At 39.8% G+C, this 19301-nt stretch overlaps 1 protein-coding gene across 1 annotated transcript in view; it reads left to right on the top strand.

Annotated features, from left to right (window-relative positions):
* cntn6 (contactin 6) overlaps nt 1-19301 on the top strand; it is a 57467-nt gene that overhangs the window by 17514 nt on the left and 20652 nt on the right. The window contains exons 8-14 of the mRNA XM_078247715.1: nt 416-558; nt 1169-1298; nt 1645-1795; nt 11147-11274; nt 11849-12021; nt 16638-16755; nt 18935-19093. Of these exons, the coding sequence (XP_078103841.1) occupies nt 416-558; nt 1169-1298; nt 1645-1795; nt 11147-11274; nt 11849-12021; nt 16638-16755; nt 18935-19093 (1002 nt within the window). The remainder of the gene's footprint in view (nt 1-415; nt 559-1168; nt 1299-1644; nt 1796-11146; nt 11275-11848; nt 12022-16637; nt 16756-18934; nt 19094-19301) is intronic.

The raw sequence follows: 19301 nt of genomic DNA, 5'->3' as shown, positions 1-19301 counted from the left end.
AAAATTAGACCGGAATTTACTTCACATTGAGAGCAAACACCCAGTTTGACAAAAGCTGCTCAACACTGTTGCTGTATGCACGCTCCAAAATGCATATGTCACCAAAAAGTCATTTAGGAGTATACCATTATCAATAACATTAAGCTAATTAGTTCCTACTCATTATATACACTACATATAGCTGTAATATGTTTTTGTTTTTTTTGTGTGTGGCCATTTTAGTCCTTTATTTGATAGGACAGCTGAAGTTATGAAAGGGGAGAGAGGGGGAATGACATCCATCAAAGAGCCACAGGTCGGAGTCTAACCTGTGGCTGTTGCGTCAAGGAGTAAACCTCTCCATGTGGGCGCCCACTCTACCAAGTGAGCTACCCAGGCGCCCGGTGTTGACATTTTTGTTGGTGTTTTTTCACAGATGTTGAACATCTGCACTGGGTCCAGACACTGAAAGATGCTCATATGGCAATTGATGCTAATCTGCAGTGGGAATGTAAAGCCATCGGTAAGCCTCGGCCTGCATACAAATGGTTGAAGAACGGTCAGCCGCTAACAACAGAGGTAAGACACTACCAGTAACACTGAGATTTGATATTTCTAAGAAAATGTAAGAACCCTTATTGTGATTGTACACACAAAAGAATGCACTATTCTCTCAAACAATACTGCAAAGGTATCCTTCAGAAGTAATTCAGTAACAACTCTTAAGCATAGCGAATGCTGAATTGAAAACCTAAGAAACCTAATAAGGCTGAGAATGATCTAAAAAGCTTGCATTCATCTTTCTCATGTCGTCGACATATAGGCAATTTAGAGCAATGGTGTTGAATAGTCCTGTTTCTGGTTGTAATTGTTTTTTGTAATTTAAATGTTCTTGATTTTCTCTTGATTCTTTATTATTTATTTGATTATGTCCTTGATTTCACATAATTGTTTTACTGTCCTTCTTTCTACTCCGGTAATTGTATTTTACAATTTCTGCACTGTTTGTGTTCTAAATTCTATTGTGGATTTATTTTCTGTAATCTCGGGTACATAGAAAATGAGGGCTTGCCCTCAATTGCACCTCTGATGATCTAAATACAAGTTGATGATGATGATCTTGCAAAACAAATACAAATAAATCAGTCAAATATGTTGTCAAACATTATAAAGCTGGCGTAATTTGCAGGGGAGGATCCATGTGGAAGCTGGTAGACTGACCATAACTAGGATTAGTCTGTTGGATGCTGGGATGTATCAGTGTGTTGCAGAGAGTGAACATGGAGCTCTCTATGCCAGCGCTGAGCTCAAGGTTGTAGGTAAGATTTTTTTTAGAAGGTTTGCCCTAGTATTATTATTTGTTTAGTATTATTTACAATGATACAATGTAGAGGCAAGGCTAAGCTATATTGTACTTTATGTTCATTGTGTTGAAATGAAAGTGCTTTCTATCTGAAAGATGATAAATAAATAATAAAAGGCTGAACTAGCTCCTCACTGAGCAATGGCCTTGCTCTTTCATTTCCATAATTCTTTCATACAATGAGCCAGTCTGGTGGTGAAATATAATTCCCATAATTGCTGGTGATGCACTAGACATTTTTGCTGATGCACGGATGTCCCACAAAGCAAAACAAATGGCCCTAACACGTGCCTGTTCCTCAGCCTCCCCACCGGACTTCAGCCGGCGGCCCGTGAAGAAGTCCACAGTGATCCAAAGGGGGGGCGAGGTGGTCTTGGAGTGTCGCCCCCACGCTTCCCCCAGGGCCACAATCTCCTGGTGGAAAGAGGACAAACTCCTGAAGGACAGCAAGAGGTAGGGTATTGTATGCACCGCTGCTCATGCTAATGATGGCATCTGTTAAAGGGTTTGCTCATGTTGTCATTTTCATTTATAGGACTCATTGTTATCTATGTCTCTGCTCAAGCAGACGTGTTTAATACCACAGCCTTGCATGGTCCATTTTTTTATTTTTATTTTTTTTTTCAGATAGACACCTTATTCTTCGCATAGAAAAAGATGTTGGTTTTCTGTTGACATTCAGTAGTTTTGTCTTTTTACTGGATGAATGAGGACATTTGAGGACCCCTACTCCATTTTTTTTGAGGCACAAGATAAAGAGTGCAATATGATTTAGCTGTTTGAAACTTCAAAGTGTCCCATGGTTTCACAGCTCTTCAAGGCAGTCAAAGTGCTGGATGTAGACCAGAGATCCTGCAGGGACGCTCTCTCTGTGAAAACCATAAAGTAAAACGATCTTACCACATCCTTCAGTGAAACTCTGTCAGGCTACATGACTGGCCACACCATTTCATGATTTAGGGTCTGAGGCAACACCTGCGAGCTAAAAGAAACGGTTTGTTGTTGCACTCGGCCTTAGTAGACACTAATACACAGAATAAGAACCCACCGAGTTCAAGCACAGTATGAGAGCTGCTTCCATTAAATGTTCGGTGAAGGAGTTAGAGGAGGTAAATGTTGATGTAGGTTTAGAAAAACAAGGGCTGGGCTGGGTAACTGCTAGAAAGGTCTGAGAAGTAGACGCTCAACAACAGTTTTCAGGAACGGTTCAGCAGGTGTTAAGAATCAGTGAAAATCACTTTCCAGCTCAGATGTAACCCTTTCCAAACAGAAACTCTTCAGTTCCCACTGTTGATAGTATTATTTTACCCTAATGACTAAATTGGAGCCTGTAACCTGGTTTTTCAGTATGCGTGCACAGCATCAGACACACAACACTTGCCATTCTCAAGCAGTATAATTAACTTAATAGCATCAATTTTCTCTGAGAGCTGCCTTGGTCTGTTCAGGCAGCAACTTTAGTGACTTACAACAACTTCCCATAGGGAGACTTTGAAATAAAGAGGGCAAGAGGAACAATGCAGACTGATTTCAGTCTGTCTCTCTGTCTTGTCTGAAACCTGTACTTTTTTCGACCAATTAGCTGTTTCTAAATGTATAATTTAAGGCAAGGCAAGGCAGCGTTATTTGTATAGCACTATGAATTGATTTTCCTTCTTTCATACTAAGTTTCCCAGAGAGCTTTATTTTTCATACAAACTCCAACATGGTGCTTTTAAGGACCATTTGGTTCCAATTTTGTTGTTTGTGTTTAAAAATATGGAGCGTGTGCAAAATGTTCCGGCTTCTTTTTCAGAAGGAGTCATTACCATTTTCTATAAAAACAAGGGCGACAAAAACAACCTGGACAACTATAGGCCAATCCATCCATCTTCGTCCGTTTGGAGATGGATGGATTGCCCTATAGTTGTAGGCCAATCAGTTTATTAAATACGGATTACAATATACTCACCAAAACATTAGCGAACAGGGTCAAAACAGTTGTAGGTTCCATCATAGATCACACACAGGCATACAGTATAGCATACCGGACAGGGACATTGTAGACTGGCGTTTTCTATGTCTTTGCACGTCAGTAAATGTGTCTGACGTGGTGCTGCTGCTGCTAGCCTTGTCTGTACACATGTATGTTTCCCATTGATAAACATAAATATATACTGATTTGATTACAGCAAAGACAACGTCAGTAGTATTTTGTTCTGTATTGACAGGTGCAATATTTGAAAATTGATCATTATTATTATTATTTTTTTTAATTACATTTATATCTGTATTTATGTCTAAACCTAGAAATTTTCAAACATCAAAATGTCATTTATTAAATGTATTTGTGTCAAAATGACATAAGCATTTTTTCCTATTCTATTTTGCCTGGAAACGCTTCCGACACGCTTGGGTGTCGCGTGAAAAATAGGCGTCGGTTCTATTTCTAGCATGCACACGTATGGTGCTAAAACAGTCTCATAAGTATTTGCAACTTGTAAAACACAATTCACAAATGAATGCAGAGCGATTTGTATCCGCAAATGCGTATCTGTGTCCGTGTGTCTAATTTGTAACTCATATTTCATAATTTGTAAATGAACTTAGTATTTTTCAATGTAAATATATGTGTAAATATCCTTATATTTGTGTGGGTACTTTTGAGACTGTTTTTCCGCGCCGTTGTTGCCACTAAACAATTCGTGTCTTCAGTGACGATCCCAGCACTCTCCAGTAGATGGCGATAAGGCAATACTTATGGATGCCAACTGCTGTTAAACTACATAGAAGCCCATGAAGAAGTCTTGTTAAATGTTTCAGAGACGCTGGCAGAAACTACTTGACGTTCCTCCAGGTAAGTTGATATTATTAGGACTTTGTCATCAAATAAATTACATTTATGTTTTCAGCATCATTGTTGCAGTGCATTTACAATTTGCTTTATGTTACGTTCTTAGCTCGTTAGTTAGCCCTATAACATGGGCTTTGTATGGAATTGGCAGTCTGAAATGTTATTAAGCTCTGCTTAAACTGTTAGTGGGCCCAGTTGTAAAGCTAGTGAATATATTTGGTATCATATGAAACTAGATGATCTAAGGAATCAATCGATTATGTTGCAAGTTAAACTATAAAGAATTTAAATTTAACATCTGCTCGACATATTGTAAATGTTTATTAGTACAGTAATTGTCACGCACCGGGTTAAATACAGTTTGAAATATACAACTGCTACTGTAAGGACTGTACTGTGTCCATAGACATTGATCAGGCTGTGTGAAAGGGACTCTTGTTTCACAAAGTAACTTAGAGACTTTCACTTGAAGTTTTTATTTGTCCGTTATTGTCATATCTATGCTGTGAAATGTTTTTCAAGCTGAAGATTAGATTTAATACCCTTTCAAAATACTTTTGTTTTATTCATATTGTCATCTGTCAAACCATAAAGTTGAACTTTTAAACAAATGTGTTGCTTACTGTCACTATTACCGGTCTTAAAGGATTACATTTTTATAGTCAGGATGTTAAATGGACTTAGTGTTTGACCCTTCTACATGCATTAAATCAGACATATCACCTGTATAAACAGTGCAATTACAGTCTTTGTGAAAAAAAAAAATATAACACTTAAGGGCGCTGACACACAGCCGATTATCGGCCGCCGGACCGTCTGGCGAGGTCGGTGACTCGAGTCTGTTCGGTGTGTTCCGTGCCGTCGCCCGTCCGAGGAGCCGTCGGCCTTCATTTGGGCCGACCCGACATGTTCAGTCGGAGACAGGGCAGTCGGGACTCACCCGGAAATGGCGAGTGGATGAGCCGCTCAAAATCTGACGAAAATCTTTTTAACGGACCTTTGTTGATCTGAAATGAAGACAGATTCAGCAACTGCACGGCCTATTTCTCGCTTAAAATGTTTTCAGAAACACGTTTTAACTATTTTAGTACAATATGAGATTGTATTCTGAACAAGCCGCCATGACTATGACATGGCTGTGAATTTCCAGAGAAAAAACCCACGTGACCCGTTTGTCCAATCAGCTGCCAGTTTTCATTTTCTGGGAAACAATACAGAGAAGCACCGCCTGCTACTATGGAGACGTATTATATTTCGCGCACGCGCAGAGCGTACACTCAAGTCGGCGTCGCCTCAGTGTGTTTTGAGGCATTTTTTGCACCTCGGGGACCCGACTGATCAGTCCGACTGCCTTTTCTGCCGACGGTCGGCCGTCTGGTTGGTGTGTAAGCACCTTAAGGAGCCTTACTACTAAACTTTAAAATGACCAAACCCTGCTTAGAAATAAAGCACTTTATTCATAGTCAATGAAATGGAAATATAAAGTGTGTATACATAATGCACACAGTAGTACATGTTAACTGTCCAGATGATGTCCTCCACCAGTCTAAAGGGTTTCTTTTCTACTGAGGATGTGTCAGCTGGTAATGTAGGCTCTCAGGTCACAGAAGTCATCCTGTGGATACTGAATCTTTCCTGATGCTGCTGTGCTGTCTTCAGACCATCGCTTGGCAGAAGTATGGCACCTGTCCCACAATACCTTCATACTGTGAGGAGAGTCTTGTGGGTCGAGGTAAACATCGTCAAACAGGTGTTCAGGACAGCATCTGATCAGTCAGATCCGTAAAACATAGCAGATTCAGTGATTAAACTATCTTTTTTTTTATCAGGGTGTACATCTGCACACACATTTTGTCTTACAGGAGAAGCATGTATTTAACCTGGTGCATGACAATTACTGTACTAATAAACATGGTTACAATATGTCGAGCAAATGTTGAATGTTTATTCTTTGTAGTTTAACTTGCAACATCATCTGAAATATGTAGTTATGGCAACAGCTACAGTGTAAAACATGATACATTATTTTTATTCTGATTTCTTGAGGTGAGAGAGACTCCTTTGAAAATGGCTTAACTTTGGAACCTTATTTTATATATCCCTGTTATGGACAAGCATGACATGGTTGGTATCAATGGATTTCTTAGATCGTCTAGTTTCAAATGATACCAAATATATTCACTAGCTCGCCTACAGGTTTAAGGAGTGCTAAATAACATTTCAGACTGCCCATTCCATACAAAGACCAGGCAAAGCACATGTTACAGGGCTGACTTTAACGAGCTAAGTTCAAGCTGTTCAAGCTGTAGGCTACAAGAACGTGAACGTTAGCACGCTCCAAAAAGTAGTAAACTGTCACTGCTGCCATAACAACACAAAGCAAATTGTAAATGCACTGCAACAATGATGCTGAAAACATAAATGTAATTTATTTGACGACAAAGTCCTAATAATATCAACTTACCTGGAGGAATGTCAAGTAGTTTCTGCCAACCGTCTTTGAAAAAATCATAGACAGTATATAAGAATGGACCAACAGATCCCGTTGATCTGGACGGAGACCAGTGGAGGATATTAGAAGCACTTTTCCGGTGATAGCTGAGCGTTACTGCGCAGCCTCAAACTGAGAGAGACGACGTAAATGTGACGTGAGCAACCTGTCTGAAAGTTGGAAGTCTTCTGATAGCTGTGCCAAGAGAAATCTCAATCATTCCCAATCTAGCAGAGATGGAGAGCGTAGGTATATGTAAGGAGATAATATAGGCACAGGCTAATTATTGCTAACTAAAATGCTAGTTAACATTAGTAATTACACTTAAACAGCTAATGTGAGACAAAACTGCCTGCGAGCTTCTCCTGTACTATACAGTAATTCCTCTACTATGGGACAGTAAGTCGTGTGGTTATGACACAATCGTTAGCCTATTTTTACAAAAACGTCTGCTACGGAGCCATAACGTGAGATACAAGGTAATGGAGCCTTTTATACATTGTTGTGTTTCTTTAGAAAGAAACAATGGACAAATAAAGTCTTTAAACGCTTCAGATGTAAAGTTATTCGCTGTTAAAGTGACGTCAAAATGAATGGCAGTCAATGGAATGCTAACAGGAGGTGATGGCTTATTAGCATCAAAAAGGCGTAAAAAATGTACAAGACTTCTTCATGGGCTTTGATGTAGTTTAACAGCAGTTGGCATCCATAAGTATTGCCTTATCGCCATCTACTGGAGAGTGCTGGGATCGTCACTGAAGACACGAATTGTTTAGTGGCAACAACGGCGCGGAAAAACAGTCTCAAAAGTACCCACACAAATAGAAGGAGATTTACACATATATTTACATTGAAAAATACTAAGTTCATTTACAAATGATGAAATACGAGTTATAAATTAGACACACGGACACAGATACGCATTTGCGGATACAAATCGCTCTGCATTCATTTGTGACTTGTGTTTCACAAGTCACAAAGTAGAGGCACAGATACAACACAGATTTACGAATACAAATCACTCTGTATTCATTTGTGAATTGTGTTTTACAAGTTGCAAATAGTTATGAAACTGTTTTAGCACCATACACACGTTTTCTTTGTGGCTCAAGCTGCGCCTGAGACGTGCGTGTCACGCAGGCAGTGTGCAAGCTCTAACCTGTTAACATGGGAGTCAAAATAAAAACGGACACCACACCGCTGACACTCCACGCAGCCAGCGTGCAGGGGGCCTTAAGTTTGTGCAATGTAGTACTAGCCTTTTGTCAGTTAAACTCCAGACATCATCTCCTGATTGAGTTGAGTGTTGGGATTCATAGAAGGAAGTTTGTACTGTCTTTCTAAAACTAGTTTCACTAGAAATAGTTTCAAATAGGGAAGTCCTTGCCTTAAACAGCTGTATCCAGGGTACAGGTTATTTGACTGACTTTCTTTCTTTAGCACAAAAACTTGTTGAGTCTTAAAGGTTTAGTAGGAATGTATAAATGTGACTCCCCAACGTGAACACAGGAAGATAAACCTTAGCAGTTTACTTAAATTCGCTGGCAGAAGTCGTAAGCAAAGTGTACAATAATAATCTTTTTGGTTAATACAGTTCATGCTCATTCATTTTGAAGATTCTCCTCCTCCTGCTCCTGTATTTTGTAAGAGCTGTCCACTCTCTTTGGAAAACCACTATCTGATGTAGCCAGCAATTGTTTTTCAATTACCTTTCTTATTTCAGATCACAACAACAATGTCAGTACAGTGGTTTGAGAGTCAAATCATCTCTATTTATCAACAGTCAAACCCGAGATGCTAAAAAGTTTGCAGAAAAGGGAGAAATAGTCGTGACAATCTGGCCAGAGTGCTGTTAAATGTACATATTCAACACTGTATAGCATCAGCTGACTCTAATTTCGTAGTTTTAATCACATTAACACATAAGCAGCATGCCCGTCATGCATGCTGCTTATGTGTCAGATAAAGTCTATATCTGCTCTCTTGCTGTTTTTTTTCCTTTTGTCCTTTTATTTTTGGCTCTGGCTCAGATCAATATGTAAAGCCGTACCTCCATAGACTCTATGTAACTCACTGGACCTGCCTCAACATGTGACCATTGGGATTGTTTAGTAATCAAGTTCCCCATGGGCTAGTCGTGAGGAAAGGGGAGAAGAATTACCCAGGCTTACCCAGTCAGCGCATTAGGACAAGAATAGAAATTCCCAGCATAACGAAGTTTGTAGTTCTTCACGTTTCTATTTGTTTTGCAGCTCACTGCCCCTTAGGTCATGTTCTCAGTGCGCCTCCATCAGTCAGTGTTTGATATTTTTGTCACTAAATCAGCGCAAAGCCCCCTGTGTTAGACATGCTCTCTGGGTCTCAGCTCGGCCCGAGTGAATACATATTTATTCCAATGTTTAGCCATTGTAAAATTGTTTGATTTTTGTGCTGGCTGCTCACAGTATTTCTGTTTGATTTACTCAATCCAAATGTCACAACAGGAGAGCATTATCTGCCTCATTTATGCATATGTTTACATGCTTTCCAACTTGTCCGTGTAGAACCAAGGCGCCATAAAAACTGTATATTTATATAAACTCTCTCTGAACAGCGTCTCATTCTCCTGCTACCATAGTCCTAATGAGATAATATACTCATCTAAGTCGCCTTCCGTCATTAAGTCATAGATATATATAGCTGGAAGCAATGAGCTTAATGAACATTAGGGATACTTTTTTCGCCCTGCCTCTCAGGCTACATGCAGGCTTACTTATTGGTAAAGACTGTTGGCGCTGTAAGGAAAGGAATGCCTGCATTACTAACACTGGTGCTGACAAAAGGTCCTGCATCAGTCAAAAACAAACGGTCAAGCACAGAGCACTTTCTCTCAGAGAGGATGAGAAACAAAAATATTTTAAGAGGGGTTAGTGTTAACATAGTCTATATCCACGACGTTCCACTTCCGGGATTGCTCCGTTGCCACCGGAAATTCCGTTGCTTTGTGCTTCCTTTGTGTTGGCATTTAAAACTCTGGTCTATTTATGAGGACAATGGCTAACCATTATTTTTTGGGGGCATTTTTAGGCCTTTATTTTGACAGGACAGCTGGAGACATGAAAGGAGAGAGAGGGGGAAATGACATGCAGCAAAGGGCCGCAGGTCGTAGTCGAACCCTGGCCCACTGCATCAAGGAGTAAACCTCTATATATGGGCGACCGCTCTACCAACTGAGCTATCTGGGCGCCTGGTGGTTAACCTTTTCTCAGATCTCTGCAGGGTAAATCCAGACAGCTAGCTAGACTATCTGGCCAATCTGAGTTTTCTGTTGCACGACTAAAAAAACTTTTGAACGTACACACGTTCCACCAAAACAAGTTCCTTCCCGAGGCTTTTTCGCCGCAGCACTGCAGATTTTCCCGGTGCTTAGCACCGCCCAAGGCAATTGTGATTGGTTTAAAGAAATGCCAATAAACCAGAGCACGTTTTTCTCCCATCCCGGAGTGCTGTGTGGACTAGCCAGACCCTCCTCCGCAGCTCCGCGGTGGAGGAAGGTCTGGCAAAGCAAGGCTAGTGTCAACATAACATTTGTTTTGTATGTATGTACATACTTTATTTATTTTTTTACTTTAACCTACACCCTGGAGTAAAAAAATAATACTTTCACACTTTCAGAAAATCTCATTTAAAGGCATACTATGTAAATTGTCTCTCTTCGGTCCTCCTACAGGTTGTCTCATTGGAAGTACAGCCGCGTCCAATGAGACAACCTGTAGGGGGACCGAAGAGGGAAAAGTTACATAGTATGCCTTTAATTGGCCACATTTTCACTAGAGAATATTAGAACAAAGGGAAATGTAGTTCATGAAAGTAAGTCACAAGCTGTTACAACCAGACAACAATGGGGTCAAAATTCCTTTGTGTAAGTGTTGTTTTAGTTTCTTTCAAGCGCTCTCATCAGCCTCCCACTTTATTTCTCCCATGAGACCATTTTTTTCTCCAAGTGAGATGCTTCTTTATGTCTTCATGCTATTACTATTCAGAAATGGCTTATAGGATGCTGATACTATCTCCACGTGTTGTAGAGCGATAAGGCAGCAGGTAAAGATCCCATTCAAATTGCCTTTTTTCCAGTGCTGATCTCCTCTTCCTTTCACTGTCCTGCCCAGCCCTGGTGGCCGGTTGTGTATCCAATTAATATGTGCATTTAAGCTAGTGTGCTGTCAATACTATGCTGACCTACAGCAAATCTGTTCTGCTTCAGCTAAGTTAATTGTTATCTTCTGAGGCGTGCAAATATACTTTTGGAATATATTCTAAAGCCTTCATTCAAAATGATTTAATGGGGGGAAAAAAAATTTCAAATGGCTTGAGAAATGACGCCACATCTCAGCCAGGAAATAGTTTCTAACTTGATTCTCATCATGACTTTTCATTCAATCAAAAACTAATGAATTGGGGAACTTATGATGGGGTGTTTCAGTTTTGTCCCTCTCCTTAGACAGACCATAATGGAGGATGGGACTCTACGTATCACCAACATCTCCAAATCTGATGGAGGCAGGTACACATGTTTGGCCAGAAACCGTTTTGGAACATCCAGCAGCACAGGGACACTGGTGGTGAAAGGTATTTCTTCTTCTTTTTCTCCACAGGTTTTCACTACTGTACCTTTTTAAACCAAGGGTTTAAACTTTTGTTAAGGGGAGAAAATACTAGCTCAAGCATGAAATTGATAATGAAAAATATAGGCGGTTTATGTTCCCGCCGGTTTGACAGATGTATAAGTCATCTATGGTTTTGTCAGCTGTGAGTTATTGTTCATGTAGCAGAGTAAGGCAATCCACCGCCGTCTATAGCTGTGAGTGAGGAATATTTTGTCACTAACATTTAATTTAAAAAGAGCTAGCGTGGCATTTTCAGATTTGGGTGTTTAAATAATGATGATTATAGAGACTCTTCTTTCACTTTCTAGTTGACATTGTGATTGCAGTGTGTTTAATTATTCATTACTGAGTTATGAGAGGCATTTGCTTTCTAAGTGAAGTTATTTAAGGTCACTTAATTACACTGATAGAGCAGAATCTGTCTCATTATTCTGGGCAAATTATGCTTTATCACTTAATTTTGCTGGAATTTTATAGAGATACAGTGCTGCATACAGTAACAAATAATTCTCCCTTTTGCTTCCATATTGGTGTAGAGCCTACTAAGATTACAGTCCCACCCTTGAGTTTGGACGCCACCGTGGGACAGAGCCTTGTGCTGCCATGCGAGGTGTCTAGTGATTCATCCCCGAGTCCCATCTTCAAGTGGTTTTTCAACGGGAAAGCCATTGATTTCAGCAGGCAGGAGCACTTTGAGATGATTGGAGGGGTACGTACTTTATAATATGGGTGAAAACTATTCTTTGTGATTTTAGGCAAAGAAAATCACCACCAAGGATTTGACCTATATGATAGTCTATGATATTCATATAAAAGTCAGTGTGCATTGAATTTGAATGCTTCTCAACCATCACATTTTTCATCAAAAACCTTGATTAAAAATTGCTAGAAGAGTACTTAAGAACTACTAGAAGACCCACTTCAGCTATTCAATGATAGTAAAGCATTACTGATGATTACTAACATTACACAGAAACAGATATGTACATCATCTTAAAGGAATAGTTTGACATTTTTGGACAATCTGCTTTCTCTCTCTGAGTTTGATGAGAAGATCAATACCACTCTCATATCTGTGCATTAACTAGGGCCAGGAGGCAGTTAGCCTATCTTAGCATAAAAATTGAAATCAAAAGTTCAAAATGATGCCTACCAACACCTCTAAGGCTGACTTATTAAGACGGTATATCCCTTTTTGTTTGACCAGCACAAAAAGTAATGTAAAAATGACAACTGACAGTTTGGATTCAGAGGGAGTTAAACATGAGTCAAAATGCCCCCACTCGGTGTTGTGTTGTGTACATAGAAAGCCCACAGCCCACATATTTGCAGTGTCATGACCAAGGTTATTATAGTTTATTTTTCATTAGTTTTTATTTTTATTTTGTTTTGACTTTTTGTTTTCAAATTCAGTTTAGTTATAAAAGTGGGTTTGTTAGTTTAGTTTAGTTTTTATTTTTTGAAAATGCTTAGTTTTAGTTTAGTTTTTATTAGTTTTAGTCTTTTTTGTAATATGGGTCATTTGTCGGGGGATTCAAAAAGGTCAGAAAAAGTATTGTGTAATAATAACTCAACAAAAACATCATACAATTTTAGAAATATGTATTCACAATGTATTCAACTATAACACCAGTACAAACAATGTACATATGATGATGAGTACAGATATGTAAACAGTCTACACAAGACGCAGCAGTAAGTGCAAAATGTGTTAGTAATGTGTGCCAGGAAAAAAAACCTAAATAGCCAACAGACTAAAGAAGACATACATCAACAGATGTTTTGAACTTTGGTTTCGAGTAAAGTGGCGAACTTTTTGAAGTCAATCGACTCAAACAGTTGTGTAGCTAGATATCCCAGTATCAATGCACATATTAACCCACGCTTCCTCAAGCTTTTGGTGTTCCTGTGTATTTACTAACCAGCAGCTATCGGGTCGCCGGTGAAAGCCCTCCTGTAGTGTTCTCTGTCCTGTGGTTGTCTCCGTCATGCTGCCTGGCCCTGTATCCATACATCCATGCCCGTAACGTTACCGGGGTTAGCTTCTGTTTCGGGGAAAGGGGGCTTTGCGTTCTCCTTTACCTTGTTAAGGTAAGCTAGGTTAGCCTCCTTGTGCACGCTTCTCAAATGTAGGCTACTTTCAAATTCGTGGGATATTTTACCACCTTCCACTGCGAAGCACTTGCTTTTATCTGACACAGTCATAATCAAATAGGACTCTGCCGCTTTCTTCTGACTTTCGGTACCGCTATAATGCCAGGCGAGGGGCATGGACTATGTTGTGTTCAATTTGACATGGAATGTCGGAATTTCTGGGTTCCCAGTCGGAAACTATACATGTCTACGGGAAATGTCACAGTCGGAAAGATATAACGTTATTTGCTCTATGAAAGACATCGACAAAGATGAAAACTAAGGATATTTACTCGATCATTTTATTTTATTTTAGTTAGTTTTGCAAACAGACATTACAGTTTTAGTTAATCGTTTTTTTGTAATGCGTCTTTTTTATTTTTATTTCAGTTATCGACAATGTTTTTTCCCACCTAGTTATCGTTATTTTGTTCGTTTTCGTTAACGATTATAACCTTGGTCATGACACACGTCATTGCAAGTTTACCCACAGCAGTGTTTCAGGATATGCAGGAAAGTCACTACATCTGGCTGTTTGCTAAGAAATAGTAGCAAATTGTTGTTGTTGCATTACTGTTTGTGTAGGGATTCATCAAACAAGATACAACATGTTAAAGGAATAGTTCAACATTTTGGGAACTATGTTTATTTGCTTTGAAGAGTTGAGAGATAAGAAGATACTACTCTCATGTCTGTGGGTAAAACTAGCGGCCGGTTAGCTTAGCATACATAAAGACTGTAAACAGTTCTGCCAAAATCCATCTACCAGAACCTCTAAAGCTCACTAATAAACACTTTATATCATTGTTTTTTTAAACTCACAATTTGCAGAGGGAGGGTTATGTAATGTGTTTTGGCTCAATGGTTTCTTTACGGATTAAACAACAAGATATAATGTATAATGGTTGTCCCCGACTAAGAATTAACATCAGAATGGTCAAGCCTTGCCTATCGTTGACTGATCGTCGAATCATGTCAATCATGGAAAGTGAAACTTAAATCTGAAATGGGGCGGTTGGATTTATTCACGCAAGCAATATGTTGATATTTATATCATAATAGGCTGTATATTAAATTATTGGGAGAAAACAGGTAGTTATATGTAAAAGATCCAAACTCAAAACCTGTTTGTTTAGAATGGCCTTTAATACGTAGTAGTGGTGTGACAATTTCCCTCTCCTCCTCCTGTTTCTATGTAACCTTTTCTGATTTTACTGTTTTCTATGTTTCATTCTTTTTATTGTATGGTATGTTGTTTTATTCTTGGTTCCTGATGTAAAGCACTTTGGATACCTGCTGGTTGCTGTAAAGTGCCTATATAAGTAAATGATGATTGATTGACTGATTGAAAATCAAAAATTGAGCACCCCCATATAGCCAAAATTGCATGATCCTCGTTTCATAACTATAGAAATAAAAGTATCCATAATCCATTTCATTTCTGTGTTACAAACTGGTGTCAACTGGTTGAAATGGCAGAGATTTGGACGAAGGCTCAGCGTGCGCCAGCGAGCGGGGAATCCGAGAGATAAAGTGTTGTTATCGCCGATTCATCTCTCCTATGAATGCAACTGTAGCAAGCATCTCGCTATCACTAACGTTATCCACATTTATATTCAGATGCAACAAAAGCTAAAAAAAAGTTAGAACGGAAGTACAAAGAGTCGTTGCTATGGAGATGATACACCGTGTCGTCTCGTCTCATTGGTGTAAACTGGCAGGTTTCATAACGTCGCAGACCGGCACGTTGCAAGTTTCAACTCGTCTCGTCTCGATCTTTGGTCTGATCTGGGCTTTACGCCTCTGCGCAGATTCCACTGTGAGATTGGCAATCGAATCAGGCTCCTCCAATCGAAGCATCGAATATTCGGGGGTCACCCCTAGTTATTAGTAGGGGTGGGGGGGGAATCGAAACAGCATAGTATCGGCAATACTTGGCAATACTGTATTGTTGCACAGACGCCACAGAGAAGTATCGATCTATTATTATACATGTGTTGGTCAGTTTGTCTGCATGACAATCCCATTTTGCAGCAATAAAATTGAAGTAAGATGAACAAACAGAGAAATGTATCTTTTTAGATCAAACAGATGTTGACAAGGTTTTCTTTTGGGGACATCATTTGAAATTGGGAAACATTTGACGTTGGAAAAAGGGTAATAAATTGATTTAGAGATATAAATGTCAGCTTTTTAGGTGCTGATAGGCAACTTTTTGATATTGCCTCCAGTTTCTATGCTAAGCTAGGCTAACTGCCTCCTGGCTCTAGCTCTATAACACACAGACATGAGAGTGGTGTCAATCTTCTCATGGAATTTCGGCAAGAAAGTGAACAAAGTGAATAAGAAGGGAATTTCTTACAATGTCAGACTATTCCTCTAAGAAGGTAAGACTGAACGAATGGCAAGATAATAGTAAGGTTTTAAGGTGGATTTAACCTTTAAGCCAATGTGTCAGAAACTGTATACACCTAATTCACAGATGCCAGCAGATGTTACTGTGTGTTTTGTCTGAGGGAGATACCTGCAAACAGGAATTTCATTTCTGCATTCCCGGAGGTGATCTCACTGTATGAGCAAATCAATTAATTTCTCCCCGAACAAAGGAGCTTAAATGTTTGTAATTACGAGATTTATGCTCCCTCTGATCGCACACACCAGGCCCACTGAAGTCGCTGTACAGCACTGACATTTCCAGAGTGAACATAATTGCAACAGCTGTTAACTTGCCTTCGCTTTTTACATAAAGGGACTGATTTCTGAATTGCTGTAGTTTGCTGGAAAAAAGTTTAAAAAAAATGTGTGTGTGTGTGTGTGTGTGTGTGTGTGTGTGTGTGCGCGCGTGTGTACGCATTTTGCACTTAACAGTAAGTCATTCATCTGAGCCATAAGGGTAAAGTCTAAACACAACAAACACGTGTCCAAAGAAAAACACTGTCATTTTTGTAGCCTTTCTTACAACGTAAAGCAGAATTAATTTGTTCTGCTAGACTCTCATGTCTCATCTTTTTTCTAGTAGTGTTGTGCTGAATTCTTCCAATATTCTTTTGTGGAGGATTTACTGCATATGACTGAGAAAGAAATTGAATGTGTTCTGAGGATTTCCATACTTTCTTTGTGTGACTGTGCTACTTTTTTTAGTGTTTTTCTTCCTCTGCAAGACTTTTCTACAAATGTGTTCTTTGTCATTAGGGATTTGCCGGTGACCTGATGGTGAGGAACATTCAGCTAAAGCATTGTGGGAAGTATGTGTGTATGGTACACACTGAAGTTGACACTGTCTCGGCAGCAGCAGACTTAATTGTCAGAGGTATGCCTCTTCCATCTTTCTTACAGTGCTTGTCATTTTGTGGGACTCTACGGAGGTTTTCAATGTCTTGGTTGTTTGTTTTTTGAAGTGTGTGTGTGTGTGTGTGTGTGTGTGTGTGTGTGTGTGTTTATGACACACACATGCCACTGCTCTCAGATAAGAACTATATCACCAAGATGTCAGTTTTCAGAGATTCCGAGAAAAATTAACTAATAGACTTTCAGGGGATTGGAGCTCTTTAGATCTACAGTACATCTCCAATTAAAAGTTACATGGCAGGATGTAATGCCTATAAAATACTTTAGGTAACTCACAAAGACAAGTCCTGAAAGTGGGAGGTTGTGAGAGCAAAGACAACTTCCATATACAAGGACACCTGCTGTTTTCATTAATGAAGGCTCAGTGCAATACAGTATGCTCCAAAAAGGTCATGGAATATAAATTGGAGGGGTGTGGTGATGAATAATTTTCCGTTTCTTAGCGAGTCACACTACTGGCCTGATCCCTTTTACTGCAAACAGCTGTGCCAATCACAACTTGTCATCCATGATTGAAATGGATAACCAAATGGAGAGGAAATAATACCGGTGTCTGGGAGGTTCAGATTGGCAAAGCATGTCATCACGCGTCGACAGCTAAAGTCAGACGAAGCAGCTTTTACACACGGATTGTGTGTTTCTCTATGCATAATCTGAAACCAAGCATTGTTGATACCCAGTGATCTTCTTTCAGCAGCGGGTAGTCCCGCTGAGGGCTCAGTGCTACTTTTACTGATTTGTGGGATTAGCAGAAAATCTCATGTGAGTTACCCAAGTCCCTGCCTGTTTGTTTGATCTCGTGTTGCTGCTTTCCCTAATTTCAATGAGATCCCAATTGAAAATCCCGCCTTGTTTTCTAAATCCCTAAACTGGTCTCTCATGTTATTGTTGAATAATGATTTCTCGCCTCTTGGTAAGTCAGTTTGGGGAACCAGGCTCCACAAGAAGAGCGTTTTTTTGTTAGTTTTTTCCTTTTGGGTGAAGGCACACATGTTTCCTCTCACTTGATAATACTTCATGATTCAACTCAGCATGACTTCTTTCATAATTTAAAAATCTTTTTTTCATTACCAGGTATGTGATAATGTTATATTACAGTTCAAGCGTTGGGATATTTTAAAGCTGAAATTGGAATTTAGTTTAACTTGATTATATAAGTAAACTCATACAGTAGATGGCCTAACATGAGGGAAGTGCACTATTCAGTGTATTGATTAGACTGAGGGCGTTTTCACACCTGAAAGTCCGGACCAAGGTTCATGTTTTTGTGACATTGTATACATTTGATCCGGTAAGTTTTGGTTTCACACCGCAGTTATGCAAGCGCACTAAAGATCTATACGTGACAAAACTACGTCCCTGCCGTCATCACATACATGAGCTGCGTCTCCAGATACTTATAAGTGATTGGTCTGTAGACGGGCTTCCCCGTCCTCTCGTATCCTCTCTCTGTGTCGGAGTTTTTTCAACTGACTGCTGCTCTCCCCTACTGCCATTCTACATACTCTTTTTGTTTTGTTGCGATGTTGAGAAGCAAGACACAGGAACATTCTGGAGAATTTATTCAGAGACAAACGGAAACCTACACTGTACATTTACTACTAAATAAACTGCTGATGTATTCTCTGCTCTTATAGCCGACAGCTGTCTGCTCTGAGAGCATTCACCGTCACACACTCTCTCATGTAGCCTACACACTAAGCACCGAGCTATTCCTTAAAGGAGCTTCCCCGGTCTTGTAACACAAGGAGAGCCTGCTAGAGCTTCTTGTATTTGGTCTGAAACCATCCAAAAAATGCCTTCACACTGTAAACGGACCAGACCATGATTCAGTTTGGTCCCGACTGAGACCACCTCTTTTTATCGGACCAAAATTTGGTGTTTTGATCCGGACCGTGGTCCGGGGGGGGGTTTCACACCTGTAATTTTGGTTCCGATCAAACTGAAAAGTCCAAAAGTCCAGACCAAATGAGGCAGGTGTGAAAACGCCCTAACACTCCCAATAGAACCCATTATATCTCCACTAGCCCTGAATTGAGGTTGTTAAGCTGAGTTTTGAATCACTTCTGAGTCTTTGAGATCTGGCTGCTGTTGTGCAGTGTGGCTGATGCAGGTGTCTGTCCTGTTTCTGGGTGTTCCAGGACCTCCAGGTGCCCCGGAGAGCCTGGTGGTGACTGACATTACTGACACCACTGTGCAACTGTCCTGGGGCTCTGGACCTGACAACCACAGTCCTGTTACCATGTACATGGTACAGGCCAGGACCCCCTTCTCTATCGGCTGGCAGACTGTGAGAACAGGTAACAGCTCCTTATTTTCAATTTAATGTAAGTCAGTACCGAGGAATTATACTGTACGGTGTGAGTCTATGGTCATTGGAGACTTTACTCTCTTTCTCAGATGCAAATACTTTCTATTTAGTTAGTGGCCAATAGACAAAAGCAAATGAAAAGGAAAGGGACGGAAGGAAAATTACGGTCCCATTAAAGTTGTGGATAAATTTTAACT

The sequence above is a fragment of the Sander vitreus genome, chromosome 4 (genome assembly GCF_031162955.1).
Source record: "Sander vitreus isolate 19-12246 chromosome 4, sanVit1, whole genome shotgun sequence".
NCBI classification, from domain to species: Eukaryota; Metazoa; Chordata; class Actinopteri; order Perciformes; family Percidae; genus Sander; species Sander vitreus.
Note: the sequence above shows the minus strand (reverse complement) of the source record. Positions and strands in the feature narration are given on the sequence as shown.